Source organism: Helianthus annuus, chromosome 4 (genome assembly GCF_002127325.2).
Source record: "Helianthus annuus cultivar XRQ/B chromosome 4, HanXRQr2.0-SUNRISE, whole genome shotgun sequence".
Classification (NCBI taxonomy): domain Eukaryota; kingdom Viridiplantae; phylum Streptophyta; class Magnoliopsida; order Asterales; family Asteraceae; genus Helianthus; species Helianthus annuus.
In genome coordinates this window covers 162106977-162125347 of record NC_035436.2, presented here as the reverse complement: position 1 = coordinate 162125347, position 18371 = coordinate 162106977, and the positions used below count along the sequence as shown (strand labels likewise).

At 36.3% G+C, this 18371-nt stretch overlaps 1 protein-coding gene across 1 annotated transcript; it reads right to left on the bottom strand.

Moving 5' to 3' along the window:
* Positions 1-9420: 9420 nt before the first annotated feature.
* On the bottom strand, positions 9421-14696 carry LOC110933490 (zinc finger MYM-type protein 1-like). Its single transcript, XM_022176709.1, has 5 exons — positions 14204-14696; positions 11470-11746; positions 10662-11383; positions 9910-10526; positions 9421-9825 (listed from the first exon to the last, which is right to left on the bottom strand). The coding sequence occupies exons 1-5, from the start codon at positions 14694-14696 to the stop codon at positions 9421-9423; spliced, it is 2514 nt and encodes an 837-aa protein (XP_022032401.1).
* Between the last annotated feature and the right edge of the window lie 3675 nt (positions 14697-18371).

Genomic DNA, 18371 nt, shown 5'->3' with positions numbered 1-18371 from the left:
GTTTGTTGGTGCACTTGTGTCTGTACTTTGTCTGTATTTTGTCATGATACAAAACGATGTCTTTTGTTAGTCTGGGTTACGTCTTAGGTTGGTCTGTATATGTGTTTTGATGTAAGTTTGACCAAGTCAACCATCCTCCTGGTTTGACTTGGCCAAACAGTTAACACATAGATTGTAAGTTTGCTGTGTCGAAGGATGTCATCGAAGGATTGTTTATATCCTTCGATGAGCTCGAAAGATAACCTTCGATGGATGCAGTTGGACCTCGAAGGATATACCATCCTTCGAGGTATATGTGGATCCTTCGATAGCTGTATGATCGACAGATCATCTTTCGAGCAGTCAATCTGATCCTTCGACCAGTCTAACTGTTATGGGTATATATATGGGTTCACTTCACAGAACAGATTGTGAGACAAAAAGACATCCGATAGAGTTGTTTGTGAGTGAACCAAGTCTTGTAGAGAGCATTTTCAGTTTGGTCAAGGGCTGTAACCGTGTCCACTGAAATACAAGAGAAAACTTTGTTATCTTGTGTGTCTACTCTTTCTCTTTGTAGCTTTTGTTCTCATCTAAACTATCGGTTTGCATTCTAGCTTGGATTCCGCACTTGCTAGAGTGTTAAACATAACAAGGATAAGGTTTAACCTCAACCTCCGAGAGGGACCTACAATTTTCTGCCAGAGTGATGAATTGCTTCACTAAAACTGCAGTTTCATTCTTGTGACTGAGAAAATACACCCAGGTGTAACGTGAATAATCATCCACGATTACTAGACAATAAGCTTTCTTGCCAATACTCAACACATTCACTGGACCAAAAAGATCCATATGAAGTAATTCGAGCACAACTTTCGTTGAGGGTGCAGGTTTAGACTTATGAGGTTTTTGATGAGCTTTTCTTTTCGCACAAGCAACACATTTTTCAACCAACATGAAATCTTTGATTGGAAGATCACGGACTAATTGACCTTTAGCCAGTCGGTTCAGATTCTTCATATTCACGTGTCCAAGACGACGATGCCACAGTAGACCATCATGTTCTGAAATCTTCGAGAATAGGCAAGTAACTTCTTCACACGGTTTCTTGTTCATATCAATCACATAAGCGTTTCCTCGTCTCTCTGCTGACATCAAGAACCAATCTTCTGGAATTACAATCCTAGGTTTAAGTACATAGCATCCTTTCTTTGTAAAGTGAACTGAATTTCCTCGATCACAAATCTGAGAGATGCTCAGCAGATTGTGTTTAAGTTTTGGAACATAGTTAACATTCTCGAAGCTTAAAACGCCGTTTTTTACTGTTCCTTTTAATGTGATCCTTCCTGATTCTCCTCCCGCAAATGAGACATATCCTCCATTAAATTCTTTGACATTTATTAGTTGGGATAAGTCTCCGGTCATGTGCCTGGAACAGCCACTATCCATGTACCAGAGGCGCACGGTAGTCCTCCACAGCTGTTCCTGCACGATTTAGCGGGATCAGTTAGATTTAGGAACCCAGCCCATAGTGGATCTGGGTTTTCCTTGTGCATCAAAGTAAGTCACTCTCTGCCATACTAAATTGTCTTTATTTAAAAACTTCGAAGGGTTTTCAATGGCAGAATTTTGATGCAATGTATGAGACGGATTGGATTGCATGACCTTAGCTTTAGGTTTCCAATGCTTGTTTGACCATTTAGAATTGTAGTTACCAAAAGCTTTATATTGATTTCTTCGGAAATCATTTTGTTGATTTTGTTTTTTACGTTTGGCTCAGAAGGTTTAGTCTTATGATAGTTGTTTTTCATTGTCTTAGACTTTTCAGTCGTCATTGACTCTGAACAACGATATCGATTAGACTTGACCTTTTGATCTTGTACAAACTTCTTCTTGTACTGTGCACTTGGGAGTTGAACACAGTTTCTGGCAATGTGGCCAGCAATTCCACAATTAAAACATGTTTGACGTTTCATTTTGTGAGTATTTTGAAAATTTTGATAAGCTTTGCTTGGTTTTGAATGATTAGACTTTTTGGTTTTCCGAATATGTTTTGCTTGTGGTTGTTCTGAGCATTTTGGTGTCTGCTGATTAGAATTCACACAATCATGTAATGTTGATGAACAATTTGACACACTTTCTTTACTGTGATCATCATTCGAAGTGGATGTTTTAAGTTCAAAAACATTTTCTGATGACTCTTTATTTATCTCAAACCCTTTTTCTTCTTTACTAAATTCAGTTTCATCATTTGAACATGCAGAAGTCTCATCAATATGCGTTTCATCAACACATTTATCATGTGAAACGAATTCAGGTTCAATTTCAACTACAGTTTCCAATGGGATCCCACTAGATGCAACATTAAGGATGCCCACTGAGACAGATTCAGAAGAAGAATCACGATACTCTTGATTTTCTTGTGAAGAAGTTTCAGTGGTTTCACTGAATGTGTCCTGAGGGACCTCACCTGTAATACTGTTATCAACCAAGGGGTTAGAAACATCACATTCACAATCATTCACTGTAGGAAATTCATCACCAGACTTATTGTTCAAAGTTTCAACACAAACATTATCAGTTTTGCCCAAAACATTAGGCTCACTAGATGAAACATAAGCAGAAAACGACGCAAATAAAGACCTACCAAAAGCAATATCAGACTCAGTTTGTTCAAAATAATTTTCAGAATAATTTTCAGAAATATTTTCAGAAATATTTGAATGAACAACTGGTTCACTCCCAAGAACATCTCCACACTTTACTTAAGAAAATTCATCTGCACATGAAGACGAAACAATAGGATCAATCGAGCCTTTAGAAACAAAATTTGTTTGAATAGACCTTTATTTCTCAAATTGTGACTCTTTAAATGATGACTTATTGTTTTTAGGACCATAAGTCATGTTGCCTTCATTTATCATCTCCTCCCCAGTCATTGGTAAATAAGTATAATTATCATTGTAGGGAGGAGGAGTCTGATTATAACCCAAACCACGCCCTTTCTTTTCCATATACGCGAGCTGTTGATCACACAAATTTTTGACTAATTTGCTGGAAGAATCAAATTTCTTAATATTAAGCTCATTTATTTGATATCTGTCTCTGATATCTTCCAGTTCCTTAGTTACAGCGCAAAGTTTCTCCTGAACATAAAAGAGTTGAGTTGATTTCACACTTACATCATCCTTGAGTTTGACGATGTCTTTTTGCTGAGCTTCAATCTTTTCTTTATAAAGTTTTTCGTTTTTTGATAAAGTAAAGTCTTTATTTTTGATATCTTGATAATCTTGAATTAGCTCAGCATTGTGTATTCTATAAACTTCAACTCTTTGTCTACACTCAGGAGTACAGAAAACAGAAAGTACCTCTTCTTTGGTGAGACCTTTGACTGGAGCTGAAAGAATCTGGGTCATAAGAGCCAAGTTTTCAGTTGATGCCTCCTCCTCTGGTACAGCAACTTGATCATTTGAAGTCATGAAAGCAATGTTGTTTGAAGCAGCTTGATTTTCTGGAGCTGAAATGTTCAGTCGCTCAATTTCGGAATTCCAATCAAAGTTGATGTCAGGCTGAACCACCAAGGCTTGAGCTAATCCCAGTGGTTGAGGACTTCCAGTAGCAGCATCATCCGTTATACTTGATGTGGTCACAAGAGCTCTTTCTCGATTAGGTGTTACAGGCTGGGCAGGAGTCTGTTCTCTATTAATCGAAGGCTTTGTGCAGTTTCGAGCATAGTGACCTTCCTCATGACAGTTGTAGCAGCGTAGTTTAAAAGGCACTGTAGAAGCTCCTGTAAATGAAGCACCCCATCTGTTTTTACCAGTTCTTTCATAAACCTAGTTGCCCTGAATGCAGCCATAGCCATCTGCCAAGTGATGTCCATTTCTTCAACATCATCAGGATGAATCTGATGTAAGTCATCGCCACACCATTTAGGGGGGTCAAATTTTCCTGCAACAAATGCATTCAAACAGTTTATAACAGAGGCTGCGATATCCAGATTTTCTTTAGACTGTCGTGTAAAGAAAGCAATCAACTCATTATTCACAGTGGAAGTAGGAGCAGCAGAGGATGCATTCACAGCGGAAGCAGAAGCAGCAGTAGAAAGTGATGGAGCATTTTGTGTAGAAGACCTAGAGTAATAGACATTTGCTGAAGTAGGAGCAGCCTTAGCAGATGCTGCGTTGCTAAACATTTGAACTCCTCCTTGAGACAAGAGAGTTGCGTTGTTGTTATTTGATGAAGTGGGAGCAACAGAGAATCCTGCAGCTAGCATGTTGTTCTTATAGTTGGTTTCTCTTTGTTTATCATCTAATTCACAGGCTTTAATATGAGAAATCATCTCTGACAAACTGCACCTAGCAAGATCTTTTGTTTTCTTGATCATAGCAACATGATGATCCCAACTTTTTGGCAATGCATTTAGAAGCTATATATTTGTAGAAGCATTTGATGTATGAATTTCTTCCATCTGCATTTGAGTGACCAGCTTGAAAAACCTCTAAATTTGGTTATCAACAGTTTCTCCATAGATATGGTTGAAATTGTTGAAATTTTGTCTCAGCAAATTTCTTCGACTCTCCTTCATGTCCTCATTTCCTTAAAAACATCGATCAGAGATTCCCACAGTTCCTTGGAAGATTTGCAGGTACGAAATCCAATAGCAATATCTGGACCCAATCCCATGGTCAAATAGGACAATGCTCTTTCATCTTCTTCAATTATATTGAAATCATCTTCAGTATAATCACTTTTGAGTTTCTTTACTTTTACTCCTGGTTCAGTAGGACTATCTGTCATGATCTCCCTTGGACCTCTCATAATACTTCTCCAAATTTTAGAATCCTTGACCTTCACATGTTGTTCAAAACGCCACTTCCACTCAGGAAAGTCGTCAGCATCGGTCAACCTTGGAATGCGTGTAGTGGTTCCAACCTTTGAATCCAGTTCTTGTTGTTTGTTAAGGGCAGCCAAGTCAACATTTTTTGAAGACATGATTAATTAATCAATTAATTATTTTAAGTCCAAAGATTCTGTTCAAAGTTCAAAGTCCAAGGTTCAAATCACGTTGCAAATGTCGTTGCGAGTCTAGATCACGATTGCGAGTCGATACAATAATGAAGGTGACTCGAGACCACAGATGGTTGTGAGTCGAGACCAAAAGCAGACAACTCGAGACTGAAAATGGTTGCGAGTCGAGACTAGCAGTGAACAACTCGAGACCAAGACTGGTTGCGAGTCGAGACAGCAAGTTGAATACTCGAGACTGGAACAAGTTGCGAGTCGAAACAATTAAGTTGACAACTCGAGACGGCAGTTGATCTTGAGTCGAAACCTTCAAAACAAATGTGAGATAATAATGCTGACTCGTAATCCCTGATTTTCAGCACTTCCAAAATTCAAAGATATCGATATCTTCAAATTTTCTTTGATCACCAGAACTTCGAGAAATCAGCAAACAACACACTGAAATCACGTGAACCAAATTAGTACAATTTTTTTAAGAAATTTCTATGAACAGTTTGATGATCGAATGATCCCAAATCAGAATATGCAATCGAAACTATTTTCCCTGCAAAACAAACACTTATAGAAACCAGATCAGTAATAAGAGATGTTCTTGAATCAGAATGATATCGAAAACCGAACCAAGAATTGGTTTCTTGGCTCTGATACCAATTGTAAGTCCCGTGAACCGGATCTTTTAATGATATCAAGCTATTACTTGTGTAAGTGCGGAAACCAAACACAAGTAGATTCAAGAACAACTATATAGAAATATAAACACGATAATCCAACAAAAATACTATCTTGCATTCACCTCTCAAACGACGACTAATACAAGACGGAATACGTGGTCTCGAGTGGTCTACCAACAATTACACCAACCAACAACCCTCTCAATACCATGAAGGATTACTTATATACTACCTAAGATGGACCGTAACCACCCTAAGCCCACTCGAGACCATACATAACCCAATACACACAACCGACCCAAATGACATATTAAACAAAATAAGATTAGCCCTCTACTTTAGTATCTCTCTATGTATAAACCTCAAGGTTCCAACAATAAATTTTCACCAAAATTCTCAACTTAAAACCTTTTCATTTAACGCATTACTTTAAACATTGATATCTCATTCATTTTGACTCATTATTGAACATTTCTTAGCTTGTTACGAAGCATTGAAGCTTATCAAGAACGCAAACTACTTGGTTAATAATTATATAAACATTAATTATTTATGATTAATGTTAGTCAAGAAAACAAATTTTTCACTAAATTTTCCAACACTCTTTAATTTTTTTTTCCGTCTTCCGCCTAAACTCTAACCGAATAAACTCTCATATGTTAATAAAATTATTAGAATTCCGTATTAAAAAGATACAAAATAAACATATGTACTTAATCTAAACGGAGTGGGAGCATGGTGGTGGTGTGGAAGGGCCACCCACATCAAGCACACACCGACCCGTGGGGGTTTGGCTTGGACATGTGGTGTGCGATGATTGGTCCTCTAAAACTAGTCGTGGAACGGCTAGGTCTTTAAAAAATATTTTCCAAAAAAGCAATGTATATTAACCATTTATAATCTATTCAACCTATTTCTCTATACAAACACATTCTTTTACACTCAAATTTATCATTCACTTAAAAAAAATGCAATCTTCAAGTTCATCATCTTAATCATCAACATCATCTTCGTTTGACAAGTTTGTTATTGGAGCGGTTCAAAATGTCATTCAATGTATAGTTAAAGATCAAGGGAGTTCACAACCCAAAAGGAGAAAATATATAATACGCGATCGGCTTGCCGCACATGAATTATTGGTAAGTGATTGTTTCTCACGCAACCGAACGTATGATGATGGGAGTTTTACGCGACTTTTTCGTATGAGCCAAGGTTTATTTCTAAGAATAGCAAACGATTTACAAAATAAAAATGAATACTTCCAACACAAACCCGATGCGTGCGGTAGTATGTGAGTTAGCACGTTGCAAAAATTCACGGTAGCGATCAGACAATTGGCTTATGACACTAGTTCTGACATAATGGATGACTATTTAAAATGTCGGAACGAGTGGCGAGGGAAAGTCTTCAATATTTTTTTGAGTATGCCATTCAACTATACTTAAAAAACATATGTGAGAAAACCTACAATTAGTGATATACAACAAATTTTGGAGGCTAATGAAGATCGACATGGTTTCCCCGGGATGATCAGTAATACAGATTGTATGAAATGGGAGTGGGAAGTTTGTCCAACTGCGTGGCGCGGCCAACACACAAGTGGGTATCATTAAAAAACCGGCTATGATGCTTGAAGCGGTTGCATCACAAGATCTTTTGTAACACCCGTCTCATTTTATAAGAATTTAATATAAAATACACGTGGATAAAACCAAAATACTTCATTAATAATTTATACCAAACGAAAGTTTGCATATTGCTAGTGTTCTAGTTAACTACTAACTAGTACAATCATCCCATAAAGGAATAGTAAGTGTCAACATTATAAACATTGTCTACAACAAGGTTAATTACACGCGGAAGCTTCAAAAGGTTGTGTTCGGTTCTTGAAAGATTGCTTGATCGCCATCCGGATTAAGCCCAACAATCACCTGAGGTCAAAACCACATCAAATGTTAGTTTTGATAATGTTAGAATGGGTATAAACAAGTCCCATGGGTCAAAACAACAAAAAATAAAAATTTTCCGGAATTAGGGGGCGTCGCGTGACGCCTAGCCCCCTTTTTCACAGCATGTTGCTTAAACTGTTGTTGCACATACCCAGCTCAATCTTTTATCAAATCCCAACTTAAAATTGCCATAACTTATGATCCGTAAGTCCGTTTTTAGTGATTCTTTTCCTACACGTCTGTAATTAAATTACCGACGTGCCTACCACAATTATTATTCCGAAAATTTGGTTTACGGGCTGAATCACTAAATCTCTATTTTAATATTCGACCCCTTATATTTACGCAAATTTTACTACCATTACAATAGTAAGTCGTAAGGCGCTTTTACCCAACACCCGGGGCTTAATATCACCGGCATTTCATTACCAATCTCATGGCTTCATACTCTTGTGATTGTCATGCCAAATCCTAACTATTAACACCAACACAACTAATTACACAATTATTCGACCCGCTTGGCTCATCTATGGAATCCTCCATTATAATGACTGCCAAACGATTTCTAAACGATTCTTAACCTATTAAATTCAAGTTGTGAACATCGTCACTTCAATCAACACCACATTTATTCTAAACACAACCAATCAAGTTCATGACTATTTATTTAGCCAAGATTTTAACACCTTTTACTAGTAAATCAACTAAGTTATAGTTCAATATCAAGATTAACTTTATAGTGTTTCAAATGACACTAGTTTACTAATCATGATTCTAGTGTTCATCATTTTTCTACAAAACCCACTACACACACATGGTGGATGATCATGAATTTCATAGCTTAATCATTAATTCAACAAGATAATGACTAGGGTTTACCCCTAGACATGATTTTATTCCAATTTCATCCAAACAACTATCATACAAGCTATAATTTCAAATCTCATGTGTTTATCTAGAGTTTGAGATGGAATCAAAGTGTGAAATTTGACATACCTTGTGATCACTTCACTGAGGTGATCACTAATTTGTGCTTGGATTTCGATTTGGGTTTGATTTGGCCTCTTGATTTGATCAATTCTTGCACATTAGGGTTTTGAGCATGAGAGCTCCCCTGGCTCTGATTGGAATCGCAGAACACACACCACGTATGTGTGTGTTTTGTGTTTAATATTTGATTTAATTTAAACTTTAATTCATTTGCCCATGTCTAGTCCCTCCACTTTACACAAGTTTTTATAAAGGGTATTTTAACCATGTTTGTTCTATCATTTCAAGCTTTTTAACTAACTAGGTTGTTTATTCCTAGTTATTTTATCTTGATAATTACCGTCATTTAATTTATAATACAAAATCTATATTTTTGGGGTGTTACAAGTCTACCCCCCTTAAAGAGGTTTCGTCCCCGAAACCTTCTTTTAAGTAGTTATTTGGCTTGGACTAAAATAACTTAGTTTTGTTTTTAAGGCATTCTTTCTTTTACCCAAAAGTTATCCTTTGCCTTGACGCATGCGTCTTTTACGTGTAAGTCCTCATGGACCGTAACTTGTGTCTCGCATTTCTTATCTTGTTCAGTGGCGGATCCAGAAATTTTTTCCAGGGGGTTCACTTTTTAAGTGTTCCGATATCATATGTCCGTACATAAAAAAATACGGAACAGTTCGACGATTCGGGTCGGGTAAAGTTCATAACATAATAAAAATACCATACAATAATGAAAAAAAACATCATGATAAATTTAAAAACACGAAACATAAATAAGATAGTCTTTACGAATAAAATAAAAAGCATACCTAAAGTTGTTCCCTACGAGGTTTCATCTTTTGAAAACGTTGCATTACATTCTCGACAGAAACTTGTTGTAAAAACTCTCTTTCAACGTAGCAAATGCAAGCATCGTTCATGTATCCATCACCCATCCTATTACGTAATTCCGTCTTTACATGCTTCACTGAAGAAAAACTTCTTTCAACGCTTGTCGTTGCAACCGGTAAAACTAGTGACAACTTCATTAATCGATAAACCAATTGATAATCAATGTGTTTTCTAGTTTCCACCATCTTTTTGGCAAGATCACTTATCCCATTCAAGTTGTTAAACCGACTATCTTTTTTCACATTACGAATGTAGTGGCCGAGTTCATCAGTAAGATCGTCTTTTTCATCAAAAGTAAAATCACGCGGATACATCTCAGCCAACTTTAATAAATTTAATTTATTAAAGGAACTAAAATTATGACATGGGCTCAAGGAACTCATACATGTAAGCAAGTCGGTGGTTACCTCGTTAAAACGGTTTCCAAGCTCTTGAATTTGCATATCGAGAACCGTGTTGAAATTATTAACTTCAAAATGGTGACGATTGGTGATGTTGGTCTTTTTTCTTCTATATTTCGGGTCAACATACTCGTCTTCCATGTTAATCATCTCAATATCATACTTGTCACAAAAGCATGTGACATCTTTCAAAAGTGAGTCAAAGCCTTCAAGTCGATACCTTTGTAATTCTTCTTTCGTTGATCTAACTAGTTCAACCGCATTTATAATATCTTGATTCTTTCTTTGAAGAGCGACACACAATAAGTTAGTAACTCCCAAAATATGCTTCATCAAATGTAAATAAAATACAAACTTATAACTTTTCACGTATAACTGAAGTCCATATGCTTGTGCTTTGTGAATTTTATCCCATGCTGAAGTTTCTATATATTCAAGCACGTCAAGAACACAAGGATATAAAGTAAGCAAACGAAGAAGTGTTTTTTCATGAGAACTCCAACGTATATCTCCGGCTCTTGCAATTGACATTTCTTGATTCCCCGGCTCTTGCAACCTCTCTCTTTGACTTTCTCTTAGTAAATCTATTCGTTTGCAAGATGCACCAACAACATTGGTCAAATCTGATACTTCTTAAAAAAACTTGCAAGTTTCAAAATGTTTATTTACAAGGGCCACAACAACAAGTTGAAGTTGGTGAACAAAGCAATGAACAAAATATGCCGAAGAATTTTCTTTCAAAATCAAAGTTTTCAAACCGTTAAATTCACCGGACATGTTGCTTGCGCCGTCATATCCTTGGCCTCTAACCCTACCCAAACTCAAATTGTAGCGAGCAAACAATTCATCAATTGCATGTTTAAGAGATAAAGCGGTTGTTTCCTTAACATGAACAAGACCGATGAAACGCTCCTTCACAAATCCTAATTTATCAACATACCTCAAAACCACAGCCATTTGTTCCTTTTTAGAAATATCTCTCGATTCATCAACTAATATAGAAAATACATCATCACCAAGTTCTTCAAATATCTTCTTTAACACTTCTTCTGCAAAACAATTACAAATATCTTTTTGTATTGATGGGGCTGTCATTTGGTTTTTACGGGAAGCATTACTTAAAATGACCTTACTAATTTCTTCATTTATTTGTCCGAACAATTTCAAAAACTCTATGAAATGTCCTCTATATAAGGATTCTTCAGGCTCATCATGACCCCGAAAAGGTAACCCACCATTCAACAATCCTTGAGCAATCATAACCGAAGCACTTAATCGCGTTCTATATTCTTTTCTTTCTTTCTCAGATTTTTTTTTATTACACACAAGTACAGATTGAGCTTCTTTAAGTAAGTCTTCCCCTTTTTCAACGGCTCTTTCGTGAAAAGTATTATTGCCTTTACCAACATGTTCGTTTAATTTTTCTTCTTTCTTGTGCCAACATCGTACCCCTTCACTCACAAATGCATCATTTTGACCACTTCATGAAACAAGTAAAAATATAAGCAATACACTTTATCTGTTTTGACACTATATTCCAACCAATTCCCATGCTTTTCTGTGTACCATTTCGGATTAAAACGCCTTAACCTATCACCATTACCGACTTGGGTTTGTGGAAAATCATCTTTTTTCCCTTGCGGTTGACATGGACCTCTAAGCAAATATGCCCGTCTAATTTCATCTTTTTGACTTGGGTGATAAGATGAAATCGGTTTCCTCTCGGAAGGATCCCATGGAAGATTATCCATATCTATTTTCAATGGTTTACTACTTGAAGATGATGATTCAACATTTGATGGTTGTCTTTGGAAAAAACTTGAAATTTCCCTTTGCATACTACCTAAATATCAAACAACAAGTTTCAAAGTTACTAATGAAGCAACTAACTTGAACATAAAAGAACAAGTTTTTAATATTAAACAAACATGGAAGAATTCAGCTACCAATTCTTCAATCGAACAATTAACTGAACAAAAAAGCACAATCTAAACCCTATATTTCACAACAAATTTCACATGGAATTAGAATCAGTAATGAAAAGCAATTCAACACAAAATGAGTGTATGTAATGCTGGTATTAAATCTTAATAAACATAAAACATTGCAATTAATAAATATTAAGCTGATCATGAAAAGCAAATGGGTAATACCTATATAAATCGTGTGACACTGTGACTGTAAGGAATTAGGAAACGAACGGTGGCAAGTGGCTGGAGACGACGGTGTCGGCGGCGAGCGGTAGCGGCTTAAGGGTTTTCACACTTGGTGGCGTGTTTTCTTTGGGTTTGGGTTGTTTGACTGCAGGAAAGGGCGACATACAGGGGCCAGGGCAGATAAGTGTTCAGTTATTAAACCCTAAAATCGTTTTTAGAAAAAAAACCCGCAGAAAAAAAACATTAACGAGACTCGAACTCGGGAACTGATGTTTAATATGCGCACAGACTAACCAGTGGACCATCTTCAGCTTTATTTATAAGGTTCCCTCACAAAATTTTAAGGGGTTCCTTCGGAAACTTTTATATAAAATAACACTATAAAATACGAACCGAACAGGTTCCCAGGAACCCCCGAGTTGACTATACATCCGCCCCTGATCGTGTCGCCTATTTATCCCGATTGCCACTTGATTACCCAATAGTATGAGTTTGCCAATATGCTTATTCCATACTACCCTACATTGACAAGTGTTTTATATAATTCTCAACACTATTTTGACTTTGGATGATCTTATCAGCTAGACTGGCTAGTCACTGTCACCTCATGTCCCGTTAATTTGGGGTAAATCCCTTCCTTTCAACCTGTTTCCCAGGTTCTTTATCATAATGTTTTTAACACTTCTGTTTCACTGGTTTGCATTTTCCTTTCTATACTCTTTTACGACCTATCACACAGGTTCATTAATATTTCACGCTTCCATTATTCAGTTTGCGCTTACTTGGACTATCGAGTATTATACTTTATTCAGTCCGTCCACACTGAAATAGTTAAACATAACTATCAAAATTTCTGTTTTTGCAAAATTTTATCGTCTTTTAGTCATAACTCTTAATCCAAGTCTTTTGACTTTTAATCTGCGCCACCGTCTCTTGGTTTACGTATAGATCCGTATTCCTACCCATCTATCGGGTATTTTACCGAAGTCATTATCAAAGCAGCCATTCCGGCATGTATTAAGACTTGGTTTTGATTTATTCAATAGTATTAGCGTATTCCATCGCCCTTATTCCACCAAGTCTTTTATTCTTTCATTCTTCTTGTTTGACTTGTCCGTGTGTGCTTCGTCGCTTATGATAGTCAACTTTACTCCTATTCCCTAACATTCTTGTTTGTTGGTTTATACTTTTATTTACCTTAATTCTTATCCCTTCCCTTGGGCTTATTACCTTAATGTAACACACTCCCGTCATCCGGCTTCCATTTACCTTTATTATCAAGCATTTTGCTTATTTGATCCGAACACCACCTTTCTGTCGTTAGCGACCTTTAGGTCTGTTTCTTTTACTAATGTTCCGAAGGCCCATTTCTTAAGTCTTATTTAGTAAAACCATTGTTATGGTCATACGGCTTTTGGGGTTTACCCGTTCTTATTCTAACACTTTCATAAAGTTTATTTTACTAGGCTTTTATATAATCACATCCATCACTGCGATCACCTTTCTTCCTCATGAGGATTTGATTAATAATGTATTACTTGGATGGTTACCCACAACCAAGTTTCTAAATTTGCATTTATTGATACTTTATTATTCATAGTAGCGAATAATACGTATCATCCATTTAACTTCTTTTTCGCGAATATTCTCGGTCCAAGTCTTAATTTCTCATCTTTAATCTTAATCCTTTTGTAACAGTAACAAAATTAATTCATTTAATTTTATTATTCCTTATTGTTGCATGAATTTATCTACATCGTTTGTTGATGTTAATGATGCTTCTATACGTTTTATTTAGTTTGACCAAGTCTATAACCTTGTCTTCGCTATTTATTACTATTGCAATTTCCGGGTTCGGGCGTAACTACACTCCTTCCCATTACAACATTTATTCACTTCATTAAGTTCCCGGGTTCGAGTGTACGCACACTCCTTCCCATTGCAATTTTCATCGGGATTACTTTTGTCTCGGCTTCACATGCTCACCATTATTTATTTTCTTATCTACAAATATATATACATTTATATAGGTATTTCTTTTACATAATTTTCCCAATTCATTACTCATATATGCCCTTATGCAACTATCATTCGCACTCGCATCGAATAAAATTTGTGTTAAATTAAATTTACAAGAAACATACCTGAAATGACATCAGGTTCAGCTTTAGCCTCTGTGGCTGTTATATAAAATGACCTTGTCCTTGACTTCTGGGCATCAGACATTGTGTCGGTTACGTCTTTGGTTCCAAGCCTCTCTGGACGTTTAGGCTTCTTATGTCTTGGCTTACCACATGTGCCCTTGTGAATTTTTCCACAAAATTTGCACTGATATAACACACTTTTTGTAACTCCTTTCTTGGGAGCTTTATTAGACTTGGATTTCTTTACGGAACTTGGATTCATATCCAACACCCTCCTTTCTTCTATTTCTTGTAATATGCTGTCTTTCAATTCAGCCATCATATCGTCCACCACCGGCACGATTGTGGTTTGTAATCTATCAATATAATGTGATAGACTATTTTCTAGAGCTTTTCCGACTGCCTCGGAAATCTTAGCTTTCATTTGTTCAGTCAATTGAGATGTCCAATCATCTCCGGTTACTCCAGACATTTCTTTAACTGAAACATCCATAATGGTTAATCAATAATTATTTAATTCATTTCCATCTTATTATACGGAAATTTACATCACACTCACTTAATCATAAGTAATGTGTTATTCTTTTTCGGTTTGGTCAAGTACATATCTTGCCTTACCTTTCTTACTTAGTGTATTTCCCAGGTTCGAGCGTATTTATACACTCCTCCCATACACTTTTCACATATTTCATATCGTTTACATCAATTATTAAACATCTCATTTATAACATAACTTTGTTTGCTTCAGTTTAGCCAAGTTCGTAACTTGCTTTGACCGTTCTCATTTAGTGCACCTTCCGGGTTTGAGTGTATTAACGCACTCTTCCCGTGCACATTAATTTCCATCTCTTTTACTTACATAGGATAACATCTACTGAAATAAATAATTAATCCTTACCGGATGATCGATCAAGCTTGAACCGAACACTTTGTTGACAACCTTAAGCTCTGATTACCAACTTGTAACACCCGTCTAATTTTATAAGAATTTAATATAAAATACACGGGTATAAAACCAAAATACTTCATTAATAATTTATACCAAACGGAAGTTTGCATATTGCTAGTATTCTAGTTAACTACTAACTAGTACAATCATCCCATAAACGAATAGTAAGTGTCTACATTATAAACATTGTCTACAACAAGGTTAATTATACGCGGAAGCTTCAAAAGGTTGTGTTCGGTTCTTGAAAGATTGCTTGATCGCCATCCGGATTAAGCCCAACAATCACCTGAGGTCAAAACCACATCAAATGTTAGTTTTGATAACGTTAGAATGGGTATAAACAAGTCCCATGGGTCAAAACAACAAAAATTAAAATTTTTCCGGAATTAGGGGCCGTCGCGTGACGCCTAGCCCCCTTTTTCACAGCATGTTGCTTAAACTGTTGTTGCACATACCCAGCTCAATCTTTTATCAAATCCCAACTTAAAATTGCCATAACTTATGATCCGTAAGTCCGTTTTTAGTGATTCTTTTTCCTACACGTCTGTAATTAAATTACCGACGTACCTACCACAATTATTATACCGAAAATTTGGTTTACGGGCTGAATCACTAAATCTCTATTTAAATATTCGACCCCCTATATTTACGCAAATTTTACTACCATTACAATAGTAAGTCGTAAGGCGCTTTTACCCAACACCCGGGGCTTGATATCACCGGCATTTCATTACCAATCTCATGGCTTCATGCTCTTGTGATTGTCACGCCAAATGCTAACTATTAAACACCAACACAACTAGTTACACAATTATTCGAACCGCTTGGCTCATCTATGGAATCCTCCATTATAATGACTACCAAACGATTTCTAAACGATTCTTAACCTATTAAATTCAAGTTGTGAACATCGTCACTTCAATCAACACCACATTTATTCTACACACAACCATACATGTTCTTATATCAAATTTACTTAATGTAACGGATCAAATTACATACCTTCATAATACCTCGACATTGCTTTCTAACCATAATTACCCATTCCCGGGCTTGTCGACCTTAGCGTATCCCTTCTTATCCACGATTTCTGCTTTTATAACTCAATTTAATGAGTGACATTCGAGTCACTCAAAACACTACCATTTCGACCATTATTTTAACACATTCTTCATCTAGTGAATTACATCACTTTACTTACATCCCATTATGACTGATTAAGCGATATTATCAATAAACAAATCTAACCAACTATTTATTTTGACCCGCTTGGTTTGTCGAGTGAATTCCATCACTTCTTAGACTCACCAAACGCAACTATTTTCGCTATAACAACATTAGACATATTTACGACTAGGCTTATCTACATAAATGTAACGAGACGACAAGTCGCGTACCTTTAAAGTGTTCCTTTCAAGCGTTGTCCGCTCCGGCTTATCCGCTTGAAGACTCGGCTCCTTTGCCTATAGAGTTCAATCAACACTTTGTTTAGAACTCCTTTCATGTCTTATAACGCATAATTCATCTTATCATTTAAATATGCGTTTCGCTCGAATTCACCATATCTAGCTTTCTTTTAGGCATTTCAACAAACACCTAAAGGGCATAATTTCACTAAATCAACAATCAAGTTCATGACTATTTATTTAGCCAAGATTTTAACACCTTTTACTAGTAAATCAACTAATTTATAGTTCAATATCAAGATTAACTTTATAGTGTTTCAAATGACACTAGTTTACTAATCATGATTCTAGTGTTCATCATTTTTCTACAAAACCCACTACACACACATGGTGGATGATCATGAATTTCATAGCTTAATCATTAATTCAACAAGATAATGACTAGGGTTTACCCCTAGACATGATTTTATTCCAATTTCATCCAAACAACTATCATGCAAGCTATAATTTCAAATCTCATGTGTTTATCTAGAGTTTGAGATGGAATCAAAGTGTGAAATTTGACATACCTTGTGATCACTTCACTGAGGTGATCACTAATTTGTGCTTAGATTTCGATTTGGGTTTGATTTGGCCTCTTGATTTGATCAATTCTTGCACATTAGGGTTTTGAGCATGAGAGCTCCCCTGGCTCTGATTGGAATCGCAGAACACACACCACGTATGTGTGTGTTTTGTGTTTAATATTTGATTTAATTGAAACTTTAATTCATTTGCCCATGTCTAGTCCCTCCACTTTACACAAGTTTTTATAAAGGGTATTTTAACCATGTTTGTTCTATCATTTCAAGCTTTTTAACTAACTAGGTTGTTTATTCCTAGTTATTTTATCTTGATAATTACTGTCATTTAATTTATAATAGAAAATCTATATTTTTGGGGTGTTACATCTTTGGTTTTGGCATGCATTCTTTGGTGTGCCCGCTTTGAATAAGGATTTAAATATTCTTAATCAATCACTCATTTTCAATGACTATATAAACGATATTGGACCAAAGGCCATTTTTGTAAACGAGGTGGGGTACAGATACGATTATTGTCACACCCCAGCCGATGGCGGAATCATCGGGGCATGGCACTGAGCGAAACAGATTGTCCAGAAGTTTCCATAACAATTATTATCACTATTCAGTTTAAGTAACACGTCCCATACCGTGTCCCAAATAACAAACAAATTATTACAGATAACAACTTGTCAAGTATTCTGTTCCGACAACTCAGATTTAAACAAGAAAAATAAATATTGTTCAAATGCTCCTAAAGACCTAGCCTGACAAGATCTACAGACAACTATGCTCTAGTTGCTCTTTCCTGACAGACAACTATTTGTTGGGGGCCTCTAGAGCTTTATTCTAGCCTCGCTTTCCTAGCAAGTAAACATCTTAAACACCTGTCACATACGTTAAAATAAAGTCAATACATATAATGTAAAGGTGAGCATACAAGTTTGATAATAGCATATAGAGTTCGAAATAGTTTACGCATAACCAGCACGTACACAGAGGAAAACGAAGCATGTTAATTATCGACATGGATCTATCGATACCAATGACTGCGGGTTGACCGTCCGAGACGGTTCGCAATACATGATTACCACCGTAATCCATGCAAGTAATTGTCCTTAACAACCCCCGTGTGAACGGGTGCTGAGTCCCAACTATAGTACTACGTCGTTAAGGCAGGTAGACAGCATTCCACGTGTAAACACAATCATCAAGCATTCATTTAGTCACGTAATACATGCGAATCGATT

Excerpts from the sequence above, each read along its gene's own strand:
- LOC110933490 (XM_022176709.1), bottom strand. The coding sequence starts at position 14,696 with ATGGATGTTTCAGTTAAAGAAATGTCTGGAGTAACCGGAGATGATTGG. Across the intron at positions 11,384-11,469 it reads AGGCGTTTTAATCCGAAATG|TGGTCAAAATGATGCATTTG; the intron begins GTACACAGAAAA and ends TGTTTCATGAAG. Across the intron at positions 10,527-10,661 it reads CATGTCCGGTGAATTTAACG|ATTTGACCAATGTTGTTGGT; the intron begins GTTTGAAAACTT and ends AAGAAGTATCAG.